A 19,094-nucleotide genomic window follows, 5' to 3' on the forward strand; every position below is an offset into this window, starting at 1 on the left:
AATCGATCTCACTGTTTCAAGCTGTTGGAGAAGCAGTGCTTTTTTTAGGGGATTTAGAGGTATCGCTTATAAATTCTGCCTCGAAGGAACAAAATTGCAGGAGGATTCTATGAATTTGAGGGATGGAGCAATTTTTGGCAGAGTGGTCGAATTTTCAGCTGCATTTACTGCAATTTATGCAGGGAACAAAATTTAATTCTAGAAGCGACTTCAAAGCCTCCGACGGTCCTGCTGTTACCACTGTGGCTGCTCGGAGCTTATCTTCCATACACGGTAATGCCACGCACGAATAAGCAAGTAGCATCGCCAACGACGCCAACGGCAAAGAGTTATTTTTAGTAGAGTTTGTCGCTCCAATGGTACTGTAAAGCTAACGCGTGCTTATATCATTACATCGAGTCAGGTTGTAACATTTATCGAGTGGTAATATAACAACACACCTGATTCACACAATTGAAAGACCTGATCGTACTCGGATTTTTAAGATATGCGTGTAACGATAATTCTATTTTTTTTTTTTTTTTGAAGAGGATAACAGTTTAAGTGGAGGGTTTGATTTCAGGATAGAATTATTTGCACACGTAGCGGTTTACGAGGACAGGCACACGTCACATACACCTGATCCAAGTTAGGAGGTTATGTATGGTCAATTGGCCATTCAGTGCAATAACACTTCTGACTAGGGTCATTATTGGACGATCCATTGAGTGATTCGCGTTCCACCATCAAAAGTACCCAATTACCAAAGGATCCAGTTATTATTCGATCGAGCATATAACATTTATACACATAAATATATGCTTTTATAAATTTAGACCAAAAATAGACAAAATTTCGACATCATTTAGACGAGGATTAAAATTCACAATTTATCGTATTTATATGCATATAGAGGAAATATCACGAATAATTACTGTACTTTGCTTCGGATATTTTTGTTTGTCGCTGTACGCTTCGTTGAACGGTCGAAAGACTCGAAAGTCCAAACAAATTTAGTGTTTGTGAGCCACCGTTAATGAGCCAACGGCGAATGTACACTGGGAGGCTTTTCATGTGCCGCGATAAATTATTTCTCCGATATAAATAATTCCTTTATTATATGGTACTCGATAAGGGATAATTGAATTTATTATCTCCACTTTTTTCACCAAGAAAAATATTTACCGCTTCGATTCGATCAGCGAGAAATTAGCAGCGTGCCTGTAATTAAACACTCTGGAATTCAACAGATTTTTCACGATCGTAAGTTTCGAGTATTACCGAGCTGAATGCCACTACCAGTAATTACAGCTTTTCATCGAATATTTTTTTCATCGATCAATATTGATTCTATATATAGTTAATTGTTATAACAGGTTGCTGCAATTATAACGAATTATTATTGTTATTATTATTAGAGAAGTGCTGATAATCGTTTGTGTATAGTACAAAAGGACAAGCGGTGTCCTTGATGAAAATAAATATATCCGTTGAGTTGTTATTATTGCGTGGGACGTTTTACGTAGCAGAGAATCAAAATCAATAAATCCGATTATTAGTCGTACTAAGTAAGCGGAGATTACGTTGCTTTGAATTGACGTCCTGACGTGGGCTTCGCGCCGATTCAATTCCGCAGACTTTCCAGACAACCGGATATCCGCTCTAGCTCCTTTTTCCTGGTGACAGTGCGAAATAATCTTGACGCTTCGTTTGAAACTATTTAGCCTACGCATTTAACACTGTCAAGCTTAACGAAGAGCTTACGTTTGGAGCGATGAAACACATCCTCTTCTATTTTCTTTTCAATCGTGAAGAAATAATTCTACAAATTTTATTACACGAGGATGAATTATACCAAAGAGACACACAAACTTCATGGTAAGAGTATTATTGCAGATTCCTGTAACTCGCGCGGTAGCTGATGTTTCGCTCTTGCGCCACTCGAGGGCTCCACTGTTCAATCCTTTTCTTGCTCTGCTATAAAGTAAGTTTGAAAAATATGGTGAAATGCCTCCTTCAAATTATCTAATATCAAGCAAGGCTTTGTTGAACGATAGTTATTATTATTATAAGAGGGTTAGGTAGAGGAGAGAACCCATAAGATTCACGTGAAACTTTCAACATTCTTTGGGTTACTTAAAAACTAACAAAAGAATAGTGATTGTTAGGTTAAAAATAGCTGTGTATCAATTTTGAAATGTGTATTTCTTATTTGATGAATATTTCATGTTGCTATGCAGGTTAGGAATTTCCAATCAGAAACGATGAAAAGCCATGAAACAATAAGAAAGTATAGTCATTTGAATTGAAATGGTTTTAAGATTTGAAGATGGGGGGAAAAGGGAGGGTATTGACTGGAAAGGCGACTCGCAGATGACGCTAACGCTCATATACGCTAATAATCCTCCTTGATTATCATAAGAATTCCAAGAATACAGAGATGCCGAATTTAACCGCTAGTATTAGTCTATATTTGTATAGTCAAAGTGGCACATGGCCAGAATTGATGGAGGAAAGAGATAGAGTTTTGCACTGGAGCTCGGAAGTTTTGGCTAGGGTCAACGACAATATAAAGAGCGAGGATACATTCCTGATGGATTATGAGGAGGATAAAATTAATGAGAAAATCAACAAATGGATCGACCAGCAAAATCCGAGAATTGAGCAAACCAGGGAAAAATATCCAAATCGTCAGGACGACTGCGAACAGCAGTTACAGGTTAAAATCACAAAGGTAATGATAAAGTAGGATGACATGAAATTTTATTATTCTCGCTGAGTATTTATTTACTGTGTAGATTAAAGAGAAACGGAAGAAAAAATTGTTGAGAGACTACAAATCGGCCTATTGTGATTTAAAAAAATTCAACAAAAGGATAGACTCTCTTGGAAAAGAGCAGATGAAACTGCACAATGAGATAGTGGAAATGGAGAAGGTGTGGCAAAAAGAACGACAAAAAAATTCAAACAAATTTGGAGCATTAAGAGCTCAAGTTTTTCATAATCTGAGGGCGAGCGAGAAGATGCTGTTCGAAGAAAAAAGATTAAAAGTAGAGTTTTCCAAGAAGGTATAGCTTCTTAGAAATGGTTTAGAATTGTTTAATAAAATAAAACAGTAACGTTGTTTCTTTAGATTTACGATGTGGACCATAAACATATGACAGAGATCGGACAGGAATATGACAAAATCGTCAAAGAGTTTGAAAAATGTGCGTCCAAGTAAAATGGGATTTCGAAAATGAATCTGGAAATATAGGAAGAGTACTGCGATATAAGATGATTAGCAAATGAATCTATGGATATCTGCCTCTGTTTCATTTTGCGAGCGGTCGATTCAGCAATTTGACAGATGCGTTCATTCAGACTCTCAATGCCTTGAATTTACATTATTCCAGCGAGGGAAACAGGAGAACAGAGTTGACTGGGGTATTTCTGTCTTCTTGTTTACTATGCAGGAGGAATATCTCCTTACTGGTATAGAGGGGTGGTGGAGAGTAAGGAGAGGGGGAAGGGGAGAAAAAGCACAGAGCCCTATGGATGGAGCACGAAAGGAGAGGACGGACGAGCGAGAAGCTACAGAAGCTAATCGGTCGTAAATTTAATGCGATCGAATAAAACATCTCTCGTAGCCCCAAGGCATTCAGCATATTTTTCTACCGTCCAGTTTCTTCGTCTTCCTCTCTTTCTCTCTTTCTTTCTAGGCTTCCGTCGAAACAAATAAACACAGCGATTGACGAGTGTTTACAACTAGCAGCGTTGTCGCGCTCCGTTTAGTAGGAGGGGACAGAGATATCGAGAAAATGCGCAGAGTCTGTGTGTTTTGGTTTGCAGTGCGCATGCGTCTTCACTATACGCGCTTGTTTCTTTTGTACGTATGTACGGGCAACTGGGCGAGCGATACCCGGAGAGATGCTCTAGCGTCGGAGAGTCGGCGAGAGAGACGGATGGAAGGTGGTTCTGGGTTGTCACACCACTGACGTCGTTGGGGTAGGCTCTCTCGGAGACTCCCGTGATCAGGAGTGCAGAATCGCGAAAGTAGCCCACGCTCGTGCATGACCTTCGCGCACGCTCTGCTTCAGGGCTGGCCATAAGCACTGACCAATCCTATTTCGAAAGAAACCGACTGTTTTCGCTTTAGATGCCTTCGACGGTCGTTCAATCGCAACATTAATGTTCATCCGTCATCCAAGACTTATCGTACAATAATTTTCTCCCTTTTTTCTTAATTGTACATGCTTTATACCATTTTCTAAAAGTCCCTTACAGAACCCGACCCTCCAGTTGACTACGGCACTGGTCGCGCGTTTAGCTTACGGTCAATGCTTTGCCACGTACAGCGCTGCGTTTTCACGGTAGCCGAAGGTACACCTTCGACTTTAGGACAGCGAATTTCTCCATACCCGGTACCCTCTTGATCGTCGAGTATGTAAGTACGACGCGTATACGTGGCAAGGAAGGAAGGCTCGAGCGTCAAAACCACGACGCCGCGGTAGCAACGGCGGTCGCTGAAAGCCCATCGTAATCCGGCTAACAGAAGCAGAAGGTGGTCACGCTCTTTATACGCGACGCCTATATACATATATTTCATTCTCGCGAAGAATAAATTCTTTCGTCACAGATTTGTATTAGGAAACATATATATAAACATGTTAATTATATATTAATAAAATTATTTATTTTATTCAAATTTTGTGTTCTCTACATCTCTTTTTTAATTTATCAAATTCAATTAATCATTGGAAGAGGTGGATAAATTTATTTAAATAGAATGTTTTGGATATAAAAATTCCATTGATTTCAATAATTATCGCGATATAAATGTTTTTTACAAGATCTGAAAATACAGGCTATGCATTGAATTGAGTTCGATTCGTATACGACCTTCGATAGCCGTGATCGTCTAGTGGTTAGGACCCTACGTTGTGGCCGTAGTAACCCAGGTTCGAATCCTGGTCACGGCAATGTGAAAACATTGTCACGGCGAAGGCCTTTTTTTATTGTTTTTGTATTTTCCTAATTTTTATTGCATGTTTATTGAATCGACAATTATATTTTGAGAACTGACGATGTTTCCAATTAAAATTACAACACTTTATAGTATATACGTTACACGAAGAATCTGTGTCATTAAATATGTTTAATCTGCAAAATCATAAACGTACATAAATGTTCGTTCAGCAAATTTTTCTTTTTACAAAAAGGCTATAAGTACGGAATCAATTTGTGTTGTAAAATCATTTGTCTGAATAAAGTAGCAATTAAGATTTTACTCAGGATGATCGTGCAATTTCCAGTGATTTTATTAGCATGTTGTATAGGTACGTTTATAAAATCAATTTGAATATCCTCGTCAATGTTATGCTGTTTCATTATTTGATATTCTGTAGGAGGATTAGCTACAGCTAATACTATCAACAATCTAGAAAGTGAAAGTTCTTTATTGGATAATAAAAATAGAATTGAGAGGTGTCACAAACCAAGAAGAGAAAAGTTGCGCTTAGGTAATTGCAACCTGTACAATCAGTTAATAGTAGGTGCTCATGCAAATCTATAATACAATTTTAGCGGACGGGCAGCAGGTAGTAAAATATTTTTTAAACGGTGGACCCACGCTTGGAGCTTCGCATTTCATCAACAAAGATACCGAATGTAGTACAGAAGTGAATAATTCAGATGCAACAGTTTCTACTAAACAAGCAAACGTTGAGCCCTATCAGCGAATTTTGAGAGATGTTCCGCCAAACCACACACCAATGCTAGGTTCTGTTCACAATCCAGCATATGTCGTGCCTACAGGAAATTCTCCAGTAACAACGATTCCTGTGATTTCTACCTCTCCAATAATTGGTCTTGCAAGTCCCATTCTTTCTCGTCGTTTAAGAAGATTTCATCCACATATTCCTAAATACATATTAGGCTCAGTTTTGCATCCCCAAGGTCCAGTACTTGGGACCTCCAACTCTTTACTAAGGATGATTAGTCATCCTTTCCAAGCTTTTGTCCATATGGTTCATTCTCTTACGGATACACCGGGCAACATCGCAACGGTAGGAAGTAACAGTCTTGTAGCAGGTAGATCTGCTGAAACTCCTTCATCAACTGTTCCAAACAGTGAAGTAAGTACTTCTTTAAATAAATTAAAATCTTAAAAAATAATTTTAATGTAATTTCTTTTCAGATGATAGGCGCGTCCAGTCCCCTTGGCATAGGAATACCTCAATATGCCTATCTAAATCCATTATTAAATTTATTCCATCCGCAGCCAAAAGGATACATGCTGCAGCTTGTACCCCATGATTATACAGTAGCAGCACCAACACCCAATGATAAAAGTTCCACATTAAATTGCTTACAAGCAAATACAGACTCATTGGATAAAACTGACTCTTCTAACAAGGACCAAAGTATTTCCACCAAAACTGTTGCATCGGTTGTCACTGATTTGAAGAAAGATGAGAAATAAGAAACTTGTATTTAAACTAATTTAATAGCTTATAATAATTTAAAATAATTAATACATTTCTTAGATCTTTGATCATTGCATGAAATTTTATTATTACGGCATTAAAATTACATGTGATAATAAAGGAAATCTTTAAACAAACATTTACATCTTTTGTACGTGTTACCTCCTGCCTTTACCCTTTCCTTTTCTAGATGAGGAAGGTTGTTGAGTAGACTGTTCACTACTTGATTGTTTCCCTTGACGTGTTTTTAATTTTGGAATGGTAGTACCCAAATGCAATAATAAGGAATCTCTGGTTGGAAATTCTGAACGTAAAGGTGTTCCATCTGCATTTTTTAATTGGACTCGAATACGACCTCTGTATAATAATTCTCTACTACGTTCACGAGGATGTAGTTTGTTTTCTACGCCAACGTTAAAACCAGCTGCCACAAGTACATCTCTAATTTCTTGATGCGTAGGATTTTCCACACATTTGTCCTTGGCTAATTTCCTTCCTTCAGCCAAGCTTTTTTTATTATTAATATATAAAGGGTAGATACAAACCCACCTAAAAAGATACATACATAAATATATTTGTTGACAATCGTATAAATCTAAGAGGTTAGGTTACACGTGTCATATGTTTAGCCTAGAACGGTACTCCAAATTTTTTAGAATTTTAAAATATTAATAATATCAAAAATCAGAAATAACATATATAAGATATTACTCGGATTACTACAGTAACTATACCTTTCAGGATCTACATGTCTTTTTGACGGATTCCATGCCAGCGCCATGTTTTATTATTTTCCATCAAAATACAAGACAATCGATAGTCGCACGCTGTATGCGAGTTGCGATATGCGCAGTCGCCTCATCGATTTACCAACTGAATATTTTAAAATAAAATATGTATAATTAATTGTGTTTAGTATTTATAATTTTTCTATAGCACATCTACGTTAAGTTTTAAGAGACTAATGGATGATTTAGTTCTTATTGGAAAAAAAAATCCACTTGGGCTCGTCCGGGATTTGAACCCGGGACCTCTCGCACCCGAAGCGAGAATCATACCCCTAGACCAACGAGCCATGTAGCATTTACTCTCTAACATAGCTCTGAAAGGTCGAGAGCGTCTTAAAGAACGTTATACTTTTGTTGACATTAATTTAAATGGAGATTTTCAATAATCTGATGCATCTATAATTTATATATAATAATCGAATAAATATCTTAATTTCTCTTTATCGTTCCATACATCATTAACAATATTATTCGCATAAACTATCAATTTTTACCGTTCGATCAATTCATATATGGTTGCACCTTATAACAATTACTAAAACAAAGATATATTAATAAAACTAAAAACTGTCCCTTGATAATAATAATAATATTATATTTTAATGTTTTCAAATTATATTCAGGTCTGTCATCATTTTAAATCGTTAACGGTAAAAAAGCTACATAATGAGTTCTGCAATGTGATTGCAAAGTTACACAAGATCCCCTTTTATAACATTGTAAGAGAATAATATGACTAACAAAAATGTTATTTTAATGTGAATAGAGCAGGCGTGGTAAAAGCCAAATTTAATATTATATCGATGATAAAGAGGCTTGGACTGTTTTATCGATTGATATGTTAAAATTTGATTTGTTATTGCCAGGTAAATTGATTATTATAACTTTTAAAAGGTAATCTTAAGATCAGCAATGGCGGACGTTCCGTTGAGGATATGGAACGTCAGTTCTCGACTGTTATTCTCGAAAAGTAACGTCAGTCACTTTTGCGATTCACCCGCGAGCGGAGACTACGATTTAATAGTTGAAAAACTACGCATAAGTTTTACCTTTGTATTTTATACCTTTTTACATTTTTTAAAACCTCTTGAAACACTATTTTTTACATCAATTTAAACTCGCTAATTCGTTCGAAAAACACTCAAATAACAGCAAAGTATTTTTCGCAAATCCCCACTCTTTTAATTGTATATATAAATATTAAACAATGGGAGCAGCACAGACAAAAGACGTTCCACGATCCAGCAGAATGTGAGTAATTAGCTAATTTTTATGCCTCGGTAATTACAATCGCAAACATTGAAATTTGCAGTTTTAATATTAAACGCTAAATCGGCAAATTTACGTTGTTCATCAGCAAAGCGAAGCCTCGTCTGTCTGAATCATTAAAAGAATTTGCAGTAGATAAGCAAAGGCAGATATATCACATCCGGAACGTGAATATTGATTAATGACAAAAAAATGTACACAGTGACTACGCGGGTAATTATTCTATATCGAACGCTGTAGAGATTTATTTTCTGATTTAAAGCAGTAATTTTATGACAATGTTAATAATAGATATTATTGTTACGAATCGATAAGAAATTATTGACAAGAATGTTTGCTTAAGAAAAAATATTCCATTGGTAAAGAAAGCTTCTATTATGGTTGAACGCATCGGTGGGAGAATAGTGTGCAAGGCCAGTTCCGAGAAACATAATAATAATAATAACAATAATAATTAAGGTCGTGAAAGTTACTCTGGATGACTCGAGAACACAACTGATTACAACTAATAGTTTCACGGAAGTGCCCGAGTGTCTCGTTTTTACAATCTCTGACTTCAAATGTCCCGTAAAATACCGTCACAGTTCATTGCAAATATCGTGTGGTATATCCAGTGACCCGTGGAAATCGTACGATATACGAGAACAAGAAAAATGTTCGTTCGCGAAGATAAAATTTTGCTCTCGTTTACTCAATGATTTGTTCGTTTTCCTTCAAGCGAATTATCGTTATATCTGCTGGTGACAGATTGACTATTTTGTTTATCAATAGTTACACAAAATGCGAGGAATATGAAACTTGACCGATTAGTGGTTAATAGTTGATAAGAAACGTATAATTGTTCAGAGTATTAAATTCTATCAGCACTTTTTTTTCCTTGTGCGTAGTCCGGCTAATTTAATCAACTCCGGTATACTGATTATCTGTTCACGTTTGACAGTAGCTGATATACACACGCGTGACGTCATGAATAACACGTGTACAGAGTTATCTCAGAGCGAGCGAGAATACACGCAACCGCAAGTCATCTCCTTCGTGGTTCGAGCGATCCGACTAGTTCGAGAAACCTAACCTCAAAAGCCTAGCAAAACAGTAACAAGCGTAACGCGCGCGATGTTGCATCAACTTGTCGAATCTAAGAAATTTTATCTGCAGCATGTGCTCGAAAAGCTTGCCAAAATCGTTGAAGTATCAGGTAGCGAGATTCGCCAGGGAATCCAGCAGGTCGAGATACGCGACCGATGATATCGACCCCCCCTCCAGTAAAATTAATCAGCTGAGCGACAGCGACAGGTAAATTTAGCGGAAATTTTCAATGAGCGAGACAGCGAACAAAGTCCACGCGATTTACATGTGATTTTTTTTCATTTATTTATTCCATCGGTTATTTTGTTATACGAACCCTAATTATAAATCTTATTGTTATAGCACTGCTGTATCACTAAAATAGATTATATTTTTGGATGGATATCTCTTATTTGCCTGTCAGTCAATGCTTGCGATTTATTAACTTTTTCTCTCCCTCTCATACATTTTTTATTATCAGGATGAAATAAAAATCGATATCGGTTTGCACTTTGTACGAGCGTTCAGAAGTTCACGAATTATCGACGGCTCTAATTACCTATTTCCTTCTCGACTCTCGGCAGCCTTGCAGAAATCAACTGTAAGCTACAAAATGCTCTCATAAATTAAAGCGTCCGATTGTCTCTCTCGCGTGCGACTCGGGGGACTCGGGTCATCGTGTATATTTACATTTTACGCGATGCACAACGATGCAAACGTCGTGACAAGTCACGCGACTGCGCGTTCCACGCGCATGCGCAAAACGTGTGTTCCCCACTCAGGGCCGTAGTATTTCGTTCTTTTTTCTCGCTCGTGCTGTAAAAAAGTTAAAAAAAATTCCTATCACAATCCTATAGCATTCCATAGCACCAAACGATACTCGAGCCGAGTGAAATAATTATCAACAACTTTAGAGTGAAAACTCTTAACATTTTAATACAATAAACCAAGATGCGAAAATAGGGCCCTTGACAATCCATAACATAGAACATGCAAATAAAAAATTTATATCTATTTAACTAAAAGAAATATCTTGTTGTGCATAGCACCTTTTTAAAGTTTCTTCCTATTCTCCTGGAAAAAATTCTTATCTAAAAAGTCACATCTATTAGAGTTAAAAAAAAATAAAAATCCTTACATTCTACGTATCACAATAGCCTACAACCCCCTCTTATAAAAATGAAAATTATGAACAAGGCTTTAGAATCCTCTGAAGTTGGAGATACAAAAACAATAGATAAATTCATCAAACTTGAGAAACGAAGCGGAAACAAAAGAAAGTGTACGAAGCGGGGTATCGAAAATAGAGAATTATAGCAGAGTATACAACTGCGTGTCGGTGTCGATGTTGATGGGGTGAGGAGAGGTGGTAGTTACGGTACTGGGTGCTCTCTCCCCTAACCTTAACGTCACGCCACTGACACTACGTCCTACCCTACCGATGAGACTTGTTAATCGGTGTCTAGCCTCCGTTGTCGTTTCCAGGATTCAAAGTAGTCAAGTCGATTATAACAGCAAGCCATCAACAGCAATGTCAAACTTGGAGCGCGATCAGCTGGGCCAAAGAGGAACCGGAGACTCGTTCTGCTCTGCCCTCGTCCGTGGCTTAGACCATATCAAAGACCCACGACTCAACAAGGTAAAATATAACATGAAAATTATTAAATAATTCCATCAAATTTATCAACTATTACACTTGCTAATTTTACAATTAATAATTAAAAATTATAAGCCTGTAGCAGTATAATATAAAAAATATTACACGAGTTTTTATTAAAGAAAATTTTACTATTTAACTGAATTGTTAGAAATCGATCGTAACTGAATCGATGCGAGTCCGCAGGGTCGTACTTGAAGAGCACGTGTATAGCGTATAATGGTACAAACAATTTTTTATAAATGAAGACACAAAAGAGTAAGTTTATACTCATTTTTATTACGAAGCTTTTAAAACCTGGATTCGATTAACCTTCATGGAGAGTAAGAAAGTTTTGCTACTCGAGAGAGCTTCGTTAATTTTTTAATAAAGCGGAAGAGGAGAGTTTCCGTTTCCGCGTATAATGACTGGCAAGCCGCAAAGTGCTTGGATCTTTCCGTGTAGAAATGTCAGAAGGACATTGCGTAATGCCGAAACTCGACTCTGTACACCGACCACACATCTGAATCATCGATATACACCCAAAGCTTTCCTGTCTACTAATCTTACGCTTACCTCATTGTAATCAAAAAGTCATTCTGACATTTTTTTTTGTTAATTAAAAAAGTACGATTCGAGATATTTTTTTATGAAGATATTTTGCAAGTTAATCATAAGCTTCTTCAGCGAGAATATTATTGAAGAAAAAGGGTTAAAGTCTATTTCATTCATGGCAGCTTGTGACCTTGCAGGGTTCAGAGGACAGTTAATGCGAGCATTTAAATCATCGATATTCTCCAAAGCTTTCTTTAATGTTACGTTTATCGCATTGCAATTAAATGATTAATCTGATTTTTTTTTATCTAAAAATATGCGAGTCTGCATTTTTTTTGTTTGAAACATTTTTAAAGTCAATAATAAGTTAGTTAAACGAGAGAATATAATGGTTAAAGAAGAGGGATTAAAATTATTTGATTCACACAAGTAGCTCATGGTCTTTAACGGTACACAGTGGATAGTTTATATAGTATTAGAGCGAACGTTTGAATCATCTATTTACACCGAAAGCTTTCTTTCTATAGGACTAATGTTATACCCTTACCTCATTACAATCAAATAGTCATTTTGACCCTTCTTAAATTGATATTAAGCTATTTAGACTAGAATATGGTTGAGAAAAATAAAAGGGATTAAAATTGATTTCATTCATAGGTAGTTTATGACCTTGGAGAATCCAGTGGATGGTTTATGGTATTGATTGGTTTAAGAACTTAGATAGGGGCAGCTCAAGTGAAGCTAATAGGGGTCGAATTTTCTTCTTTCTTCTTTAACGAATCTTGCAGTTGGAAGTAGAACGTCTGACTGATCCTGAAAATCTATTTATGGGAACTAAAACTAGTTTGGTTAACAGGGTACTTGACCTTAGAGGCACTGTCTATATAACATTTCCTATTGATACTATTAAAGACTCTCAAAGAACGTTTACACCATCAAACAAGGGGAATTTCGAAAGATCTTTTTAAGTCGTTTGTACATGTATCTTTTGGTCCTTTTCTTATGGATCTTATTATATACTCTGAAAAGAGCATTCACTCCATGAAATTATGGGAGCCATAAGATCTGTTTAAGCTTTTTTCTGTATAAATTTTTGTTCATTTTCCTTACTGGAATACTCGCACCATGAAAGAAGGAGATTCTTGAGAAGAAACATGGACTATTTTTAAGTATCGTCGTACGCGTAGTTTTTGTTGCTTGCCCTAAAGGGTGTTAGCAGACGAAGCGACGCAGAGGACGTAATAAACATGAACGTAAATGAAGGAACACAAAAACCGAAACGTAAACAATGTAAAATCATCGTGCTTGTACGCTACGTTTTCGCGAATCTTCAACTACGTTTATGTTTACGTCCACCGAGTCTCTTCGTCTGCCCCATCACCCTAAAACTCAAACTTACACGTAATTTACCCTTTTTTTCGTGAAACTGATAAACAAGACGCACACTTACCTTTTTCTCAAAAATCTACTTGCTATATCCATTGTTTCTTTTAGTTTTAAATTTCCAATAAAACTGTATTCACCTTCCTTTGAATCAATAGAAACAATTTTCTTTTCTCAGAATTTCTTGTTATTTAACTTAAAAACTTTTCAACTATCTTCGTTCCAGCGTTTTAACAAACATTATCAAAACAACAAAGATTTCTTTCTTTGATTTTTCATTTTTTTTACCCTCAAGCGAGTCAAAATAGTAAATATATTTTGACTTGTTATTTAAGAGAGAGAGAGAAAAAAATAACCTTATGACTTAATTTTCATATGAGTATTCGCGTAGGAAAATTCCATTCCCAAAGTGTTGAGTGTCCCAGGGGCCTACATTTCTTTACCACGAATTGTATGACGAAATTGGAAAGTTTAACTGCTAGTTAAGATTTTACCAAAATTCATGACGTCAGCATTTGGTATCTTATATTTAACAGGATATGTTAGAATTATAGAATAAGACGAAAAACTTCAGTAATTTAACATAAATATTTCATTGTAGCTCGTATATACAGGGTCTTCCTGATAAAATAACTCAGACCATGTTATGAAATGCTGTTTAAGTATATAAGTAGGAAGCACATCAATCTTATGTAAAAAATATTTTTTAATTTCCTTTTGAAAAAAGATCTTATACAAAAAATTGCTATCTTTTTAGTCAATAAGATAGAAAGCATGTTATATCCATGGTTCAGATTGTTTATCTGATGGGCTGTGGATGAGTAGAGAAAGCCCTGTCAATCCAGACACTAATGCAATCCTCATTACTATATATATATATATACATATATACATATATAAAGCTATACTTTCTGAATCGGATGGAAAACTACAGACTCTGATAGATCGCGTTCTTTGACCCTCTCCACGAAATAAATTATACAATTACTGAATTGTTCGATCCCTCTTGTAAATACTCCTCTTTGATTTAGAGAAAGAACAATGTTGCATGAAGTGTTTCTGTAATTTTTGCAGATGATGAACCAACGATGAAGAATGAAAGTGATTATTACATGAATAGTCAATATCTAAAGCAGAATCATAAATAACAAGTTTTGTCCTCGGGAAAGGAAACGTCTCAGACGATTTCATTATCGACCTAAGGCTAAACAATTATATATAGTCCATTGTGTATAGCAGCCATCGTTAAGATTAAATGTTATAAATTTTAATTAGCTTTGTATTATTCCTGTGTATACTGCAACGTCACTGTTGTCCAGATTCGACTAATCGCACAATAATCATCATTCTAAATTGCTTTTAATATTTGATGGACGATGCTAATGAGATTTTAGCTGTGTGAGTGACAGAGGCCAATTAGTGTAATTTCACAGACCTTGGATAAAGATGGCGTACAATGGCCCCTTCTGTACTAAAAAACCTATAAAACACATATACACATACACATACGCTTTTAGTTGCAAATGGGTCGTACAGAAGTTTATTGGATTTTCAACTTATTCGTCATTAAGCATTGTTTCCAGTATGACCTTGGGTAAACATTGTGTACAGTATGGTCCCTTCTGTATTAGGAAACTAAAGTACAATTATTTCCACGCATCACGTACATTTCCAATTACTAATGGGTCGTACAAACGCTTATTGGATTTTCATCCCGTTCGTCATTAAGCATTGTTTTCAGTATGACACAGCTATTAATGAGCGAGAGGCAATTTCTCCCGGATTGTCATAGCAAAACTGATAATTTTTGTTACATAACTATACTATAGTAATTTATACACAATACACTCGTTGCTTACGTCAAAGTCTATACCGAGGAATATTTTTATACAGCGGTGAAAAAATGTTGTGACGTTGTCAACTTCGAATTAACATTTTGCTACGTATTTAATTAATCGGTGGGTCAAACCGAGACTCTGCTTTCTCATTGGTCCCAGCTAAAAACTGGTAAATAACTGTATGAATGAGAATAATTGTATTATTCGAATGTTAAGGCTCGTTTGAAATTCACTAAAATTGTTTTCCTTCATTAAATCGTGATAAATTAGCTCATTACCATACCGTATCAGGTCAGCGATAATTGTTTCCAATAATTATGGTTTGCTTTTTCCAGATTGTCATGTGTGACTGGACAAACTACACTAAATTTGAAATTTTGTTTCTCTTCATCAAGTATTCACCTTCTCATTATAGTGCCAAGTGAAAACTAGCAAACAGCTGTGTAAAACCGAGCAACTATTTGCGTTATCAAGCTGGATATCTCCCATGATATTTACTCGTATCATTTTGCTTGCTTAAGTCATGATAAATTAGCCAATCACTCGAGGATTAAATACAAGCCATCATTATAGTCTTGGAACGACCGACATGTGGATCAGGGAGATGCAGTTCCCCAGGGCACGTTCTACGTCCCACTTAACCACCTGAACGTTTTTTTCACATTACTGAAATTGCTGTGTAATAAACAACTGCTCCACGAATGGCAAATGTCTGGGATGACTCACCAAGAATCAGGTCATAATCAGCTGATTTCCTTTGGCTCTTGAATGTGGATAATCTCAGCGTCGAATGTTTCATAATCTAAATTCAATATTTATTTGCACCCCTAGGTCATGGTTCGTTATCTCTGTCAAGAATCTAACACGATGGCTTTTGTGTACTTGCAGGGTCTGGCCTTCACCATCGAGGAAAGACAAATTCTTGGTATCCATGGGTTGATGCCAGCAGTGGTGAAGACTCAGGATGAGCAACTGGCCCATTGTCGCCTGAACCTAAATCGTTATACGGATGACTTATCGAAGTACCTTTACCTCATTGGTCTATTGGTAAGAATATATAAAGATATCTTCTTCTTCTTTGGAACGAAATGATGCAATGCATTGGTTTTTTCCCACAGGACAGAAATGAAAAACTGTTTTATCGTTTGATCGGTGAGGATGTAGAGACCATGATGCCACTGGTGTACACCCCTACGGTAGGCTTGGCTTGCCAGAAATTTGGTCTGGTTTATCGTCGACCACGTGGTCTCTTCATCAGCATCCACGATAAAGGTCACGTGTACGACGTGTTAAAAAATTGGCCAGAACACGACGTACGTGCTATCGTGGTGACGGATGGAGAACGAATTCTGGGCCTGGGAGACCTCGGTGCAAATGGAATGGGAATCCCAGTGGGAAAACTGTCTCTCTACACTGCTCTGGCTGGTATCAAACCCCATCAGTGCTTGCCAATCACCTTGGATGTTGGAACGAATACGCAGGTATTCATTGATCAATCCTGCTTGGATATATTTTGTTATTAGAAGTGTAATGTTAAACACAGTAGATATGTATTATTAAAAGAAGAAAATTTTTCAATCTTTTTTAATATTAAAAAATATTTTACTTTACCGAAGGTATAGTTAACGAATATTCTACTAATTTTGTCAAAAAATGAAATAATTATTAGGTTTCTATCACGAGAGAAACGTTGACTAAGAAATAATGATTTATTTTCATAGTCGTTGCTGGACGATCCTCTTTACATTGGACACAGACACAAGAGAGTAACTGGAGAGGAGTACGACGAGTTCATTGATGAGTTCATGAAGGCAGTTGTGAAGAGATATGGCCAGAATACTTTGATCCAATTCGAGGACTTTGGCAATGCCAATGCATTCAGGTTACTGGTCAAATATCGCGATAGCTATTGTACCTTCAATGATGATATTCAGGGAACTGCTGGTGTTGCTGTTGCTGGATTGATAGCGTCATTGAGATTGACAGGGAAGAAACTGTCGGAAAATACAATTGTTTTCCAAGGAGCTGGAGAGGTATAAGCTTGATTACAAAATTTAATGGGAGTGATGGTAACTCGTGGGATATTCTACCTCCTACTATATCTCCGAAATATGTTTACTATAACAGCTTGGAAGGTATGGTGCGGGATAAAATTTCCCACGAGCTGGCATCAGAGTTTAACAGCCATTGGTGGAATAATTAAAAAATATTTCTTTTCTAATCTCCTTCGATCTGCTTGATTCAGGCTTCACTGGGAATAGCTATGCTATGCGTGATGGCGATGGAGAAGGAGGGTATCAGCGAGGAGGATGCCAAGAAGAGAATCTGGATGGTGGATTCAAAGGGACTGATTGTGAAGAACAGACCAAAGGGTGGACTGACCGAGCACAAGTTGAAATTTGCTCGAGATGATGCTCCAATCGACACACTGGCCGATGTTGTTAAAACAGCCAAGCCCTCGGTCCTTATTGGTGCAGCTGCTATGGGTGGAGCATTTACCAAAGAGATCCTTGAAGAGATGGGCAAGAACAACGAGAAGCCAGTGATATTCGCTTTGAGCAATCCCACTCACAAGGCAGAATGTACTGCTGAAGAAGCTTACAATGCTACCAAGGTGCCTTAGAAAGAAAATTTAGTATTAGATTTATTTTTTTAACGTGTATTATAAATTTTGTATTTTTAGGGCAAAGCTATTTTTGCTAGTGGATCACCTTTCCCTCCAGTCACCTACGAAGGAAGAACGTTTAATCCTGGACAAGGCAATAATAGCTATATATTCCCAGGAATTGCTTTGGGAGCTATTTGCGCTGGTATGAAAATTATCCCTGAAGAAACATTCATCATTGCTGCCACCTCTCTGGCAAAATTAGTCTCCCAAAACGATTTAGACTCTGGTAACATCTATCCACCCCTTAAGGATATTCAGAAATGCTCGGTTAGGATAGCTACTGACATCATGAAATACGCCTATGAGGCTGGTAAGAACACAGGTTTATTCTAATAACTGTTTTCACCACTAATTTTATTTGTTCAAATATCGATGGTAAGGGGATTCATTAATTGACCTTCTCACGTTGATTACTCTTACAGATCTCGCGACTATTCATCCAGAACCAAAGGATTACGAGGAGTTTATAAAGGCACAGTTATACGATCCTACTTACAAATCGTCCATTCCGTCTGTTTACAAATGGTCCAAAGTTTAGAATATTCTGTTCGACGAGCGAAAATTAAATGAATCATGCAATCTCACAAGTTGAAACCACATAATTATACGAATGTTATGTAAAACAGTGGTTTGTCCTAATTCACTTTTATTCTGCGGTGTGATTTATCGATAGCCTGTTGATCGGGCACGTACAATTTTGACATTTGCATGCGCGTGTATATATATATTATATATTTAAACAAAAATCAAATCTATTTACAGAAACAGTTATGAATATATTGAGCAATTTTTTATGCTTGAAATACTTTTTACCGAATTAAAGGGCTACGTCAGCACTATATTGTGATAATGCATCGAGCGTTGATATGAATGACGAAGAAAAAAAATAACGTTGTGAATTCCTGTCACACGAACTATTCCACTTTAACTGGTCTTTAGCCGATGTTGGCGAATACTTTCACTCTGATTACTAAAGAAACAAATATATTAATCTTAAGAAAATCCAGTTTTTTATTAAAAAAAAAGTACCAATCATTTCTACATCCAAAATTTTATATAACTGAAAATATCATCAATATTTTAATTAAAAATTAAAACTATTTAATTATCGCAAACTGTACGTCTTGTGCAAGTGGCTTATGTAATTCCAAGTTACCAAATGTATTGGCTAATTCTATAATATGTATATGCACTATATGTATATATAGTATAGTATATATATGGAATGTTTGATCGACCAAATCTTGAAGATGTCATCAGACGAGAATCGATATTTCTGTTCACAGTGATCCAAATTCAGATCTTAGAACCTAGGCAAACTAAAAAATTATATCAAGTGGAGGGAGACTGATCGAGAATTATCTGCGTAAAAAATAAATAAAACATCGAGTACACATTTTGTATTCAGAGGTGATTTTTAAAAATGAAATCCTGCGACAGTTGTCC

General features: G+C 36.4%; 3 protein-coding genes and 2 non-coding genes across 9 annotated transcripts; 3 read left to right on the forward strand and 2 right to left on the reverse strand.

Annotated features, from left to right (window-relative positions):
* The first annotated feature begins 1,825 nt into the window (after positions 1-1,825).
* On the forward strand, positions 1,826-6,297 carry LOC136781018 (uncharacterized). 2 transcript variants are annotated; one of them, XM_066739675.1, is made up of 6 exons: positions 1,826-1,963; positions 2,220-2,713; positions 2,778-3,047; positions 3,113-5,480; positions 5,545-6,095; positions 6,158-6,297. In XM_066739675.1, the coding sequence occupies exons 2-4, from the start codon at positions 2,420-2,422 to the stop codon at positions 3,200-3,202; spliced, it is 654 nt and encodes a 217-aa protein (XP_066595772.1). In that variant the 5' UTR covers positions 1,826-1,963; positions 2,220-2,419; the 3' UTR covers positions 3,203-5,480; positions 5,545-6,095; positions 6,158-6,297. The 2 variants fall into 2 exon arrangements, with proteins under 2 accessions (XP_066595772.1, XP_066595771.1); XM_066739674.1 differs by having other exon boundaries at positions 3,113-6,095.
* TRNAH-GUG (transfer RNA histidin (anticodon GUG)) lies at positions 4,869-4,940 on the forward strand. Its single transcript has one exon. It is a non-coding gene; the product is annotated as a tRNA-His (tRNA).
* On the reverse strand, positions 6,215-10,504 carry Srp19 (signal recognition particle 19). 3 transcript variants are annotated; one of them, XM_066739679.1, is made up of 4 exons: positions 10,128-10,504; positions 7,181-7,319; positions 6,609-6,995; positions 6,215-6,416 (listed from the first exon to the last, which is right to left on the reverse strand). In XM_066739679.1, the coding sequence occupies exons 2-4, from the start codon at positions 7,225-7,227 to the stop codon at positions 6,347-6,349; spliced, it is 504 nt and encodes a 167-aa protein (XP_066595776.1). In that variant the 5' UTR covers positions 7,228-7,319; positions 10,128-10,504; the 3' UTR covers positions 6,215-6,346. The 3 variants fall into 3 exon arrangements, with proteins under 3 accessions (XP_066595776.1, XP_066595777.1, XP_066595778.1); XM_066739680.1 differs by lacking the exon at positions 10,128-10,504 and adding an exon at positions 8,284-8,412; XM_066739681.1 differs by lacking the exon at positions 10,128-10,504 and adding an exon at positions 8,299-8,386.
* Positions 7,450-7,521, reverse strand: TRNAP-CGG (transfer RNA proline (anticodon CGG)). The gene has a single exon. It is a non-coding gene; the product is annotated as a tRNA-Pro (tRNA).
* Positions 8,305-18,650, forward strand: Men (Malic enzyme). Of its 2 annotated transcripts, none has more exons than XM_066739648.1 (8): positions 8,305-8,485; positions 11,054-11,207; positions 15,869-16,027; positions 16,099-16,461; positions 16,702-17,013; positions 17,226-17,594; positions 17,664-17,958; positions 18,071-18,650. In XM_066739648.1, exons 1-8 carry the CDS (start codon positions 8,442-8,444, stop codon positions 18,184-18,186), a joined length of 1,812 nt encoding a protein of 603 aa, XP_066595745.1. In that variant the 5' UTR covers positions 8,305-8,441; the 3' UTR covers positions 18,187-18,650. The 2 variants fall into 2 exon arrangements, with proteins under 2 accessions (XP_066595745.1, XP_066595744.1); XM_066739647.1 differs by lacking the exon at positions 8,305-8,485 and adding an exon at positions 9,594-9,796.
* The last annotated feature ends 444 nt before the right edge of the window (positions 18,651-19,094 follow it).

The sequence above is a fragment of the Prorops nasuta genome, unplaced genomic scaffold (genome assembly GCF_024137725.1).
Source record: "Prorops nasuta isolate Cenicafe-Biocafe unplaced genomic scaffold, Cenicafe_Pnas_1.2 PNAS00021, whole genome shotgun sequence".
Lineage (NCBI taxonomy): Eukaryota > Metazoa > Arthropoda > Insecta > Hymenoptera > Bethylidae > Prorops > Prorops nasuta.

Bases quoted from the DNA above. Each gene is read 5' to 3' on its own strand.
- LOC136781018 (XM_066739674.1), top strand. From the start codon at position 2,420: ATGCCGAATTTAACCGCTAGTATTAGTCTATATTTGTATAGTCAAAGT. The intron at 2,714-2,777 runs GTAATGATAAAG...TTTACTGTGTAG, and splicing joins TACAGGTTAAAATCACAAAG to ATTAAAGAGAAACGGAAGAA. The intron at 3,048-3,112 runs GTATAGCTTCTT...TTGTTTCTTTAG, and splicing joins AAGTAGAGTTTTCCAAGAAG to ATTTACGATGTGGACCATAA.
- Srp19 (XM_066739679.1), bottom strand. From the start codon at position 7,227: ATGGCGCTGGCATGGAATCCGTCAAAAAGACATGTAGATCCTGAAAG. The intron at 6,996-7,180 runs GTATAGTTACTG...GTATCTTTTTAG, and splicing joins AGACATGTAGATCCTGAAAG to GTGGGTTTGTATCTACCCTT. The intron at 6,417-6,608 runs GTAACACGTACA...TCTTCAAATCAG, and splicing joins GGAAAGGGTAAAGGCAGGAG to TGACAACCGATGCAACAGTT.
- Men (XM_066739647.1), top strand. From the start codon at position 9,660: ATGTGCTCGAAAAGCTTGCCAAAATCGTTGAAGTATCAGGTAGCGAGA. The intron at 11,208-15,868 runs GTAAAATATAAC...GTGTACTTGCAG, and splicing joins AAGACCCACGACTCAACAAG to GGTCTGGCCTTCACCATCGA. The intron at 17,595-17,663 runs GTGCCTTAGAAA...TTGTATTTTTAG, and splicing joins AAGCTTACAATGCTACCAAG to GGCAAAGCTATTTTTGCTAG.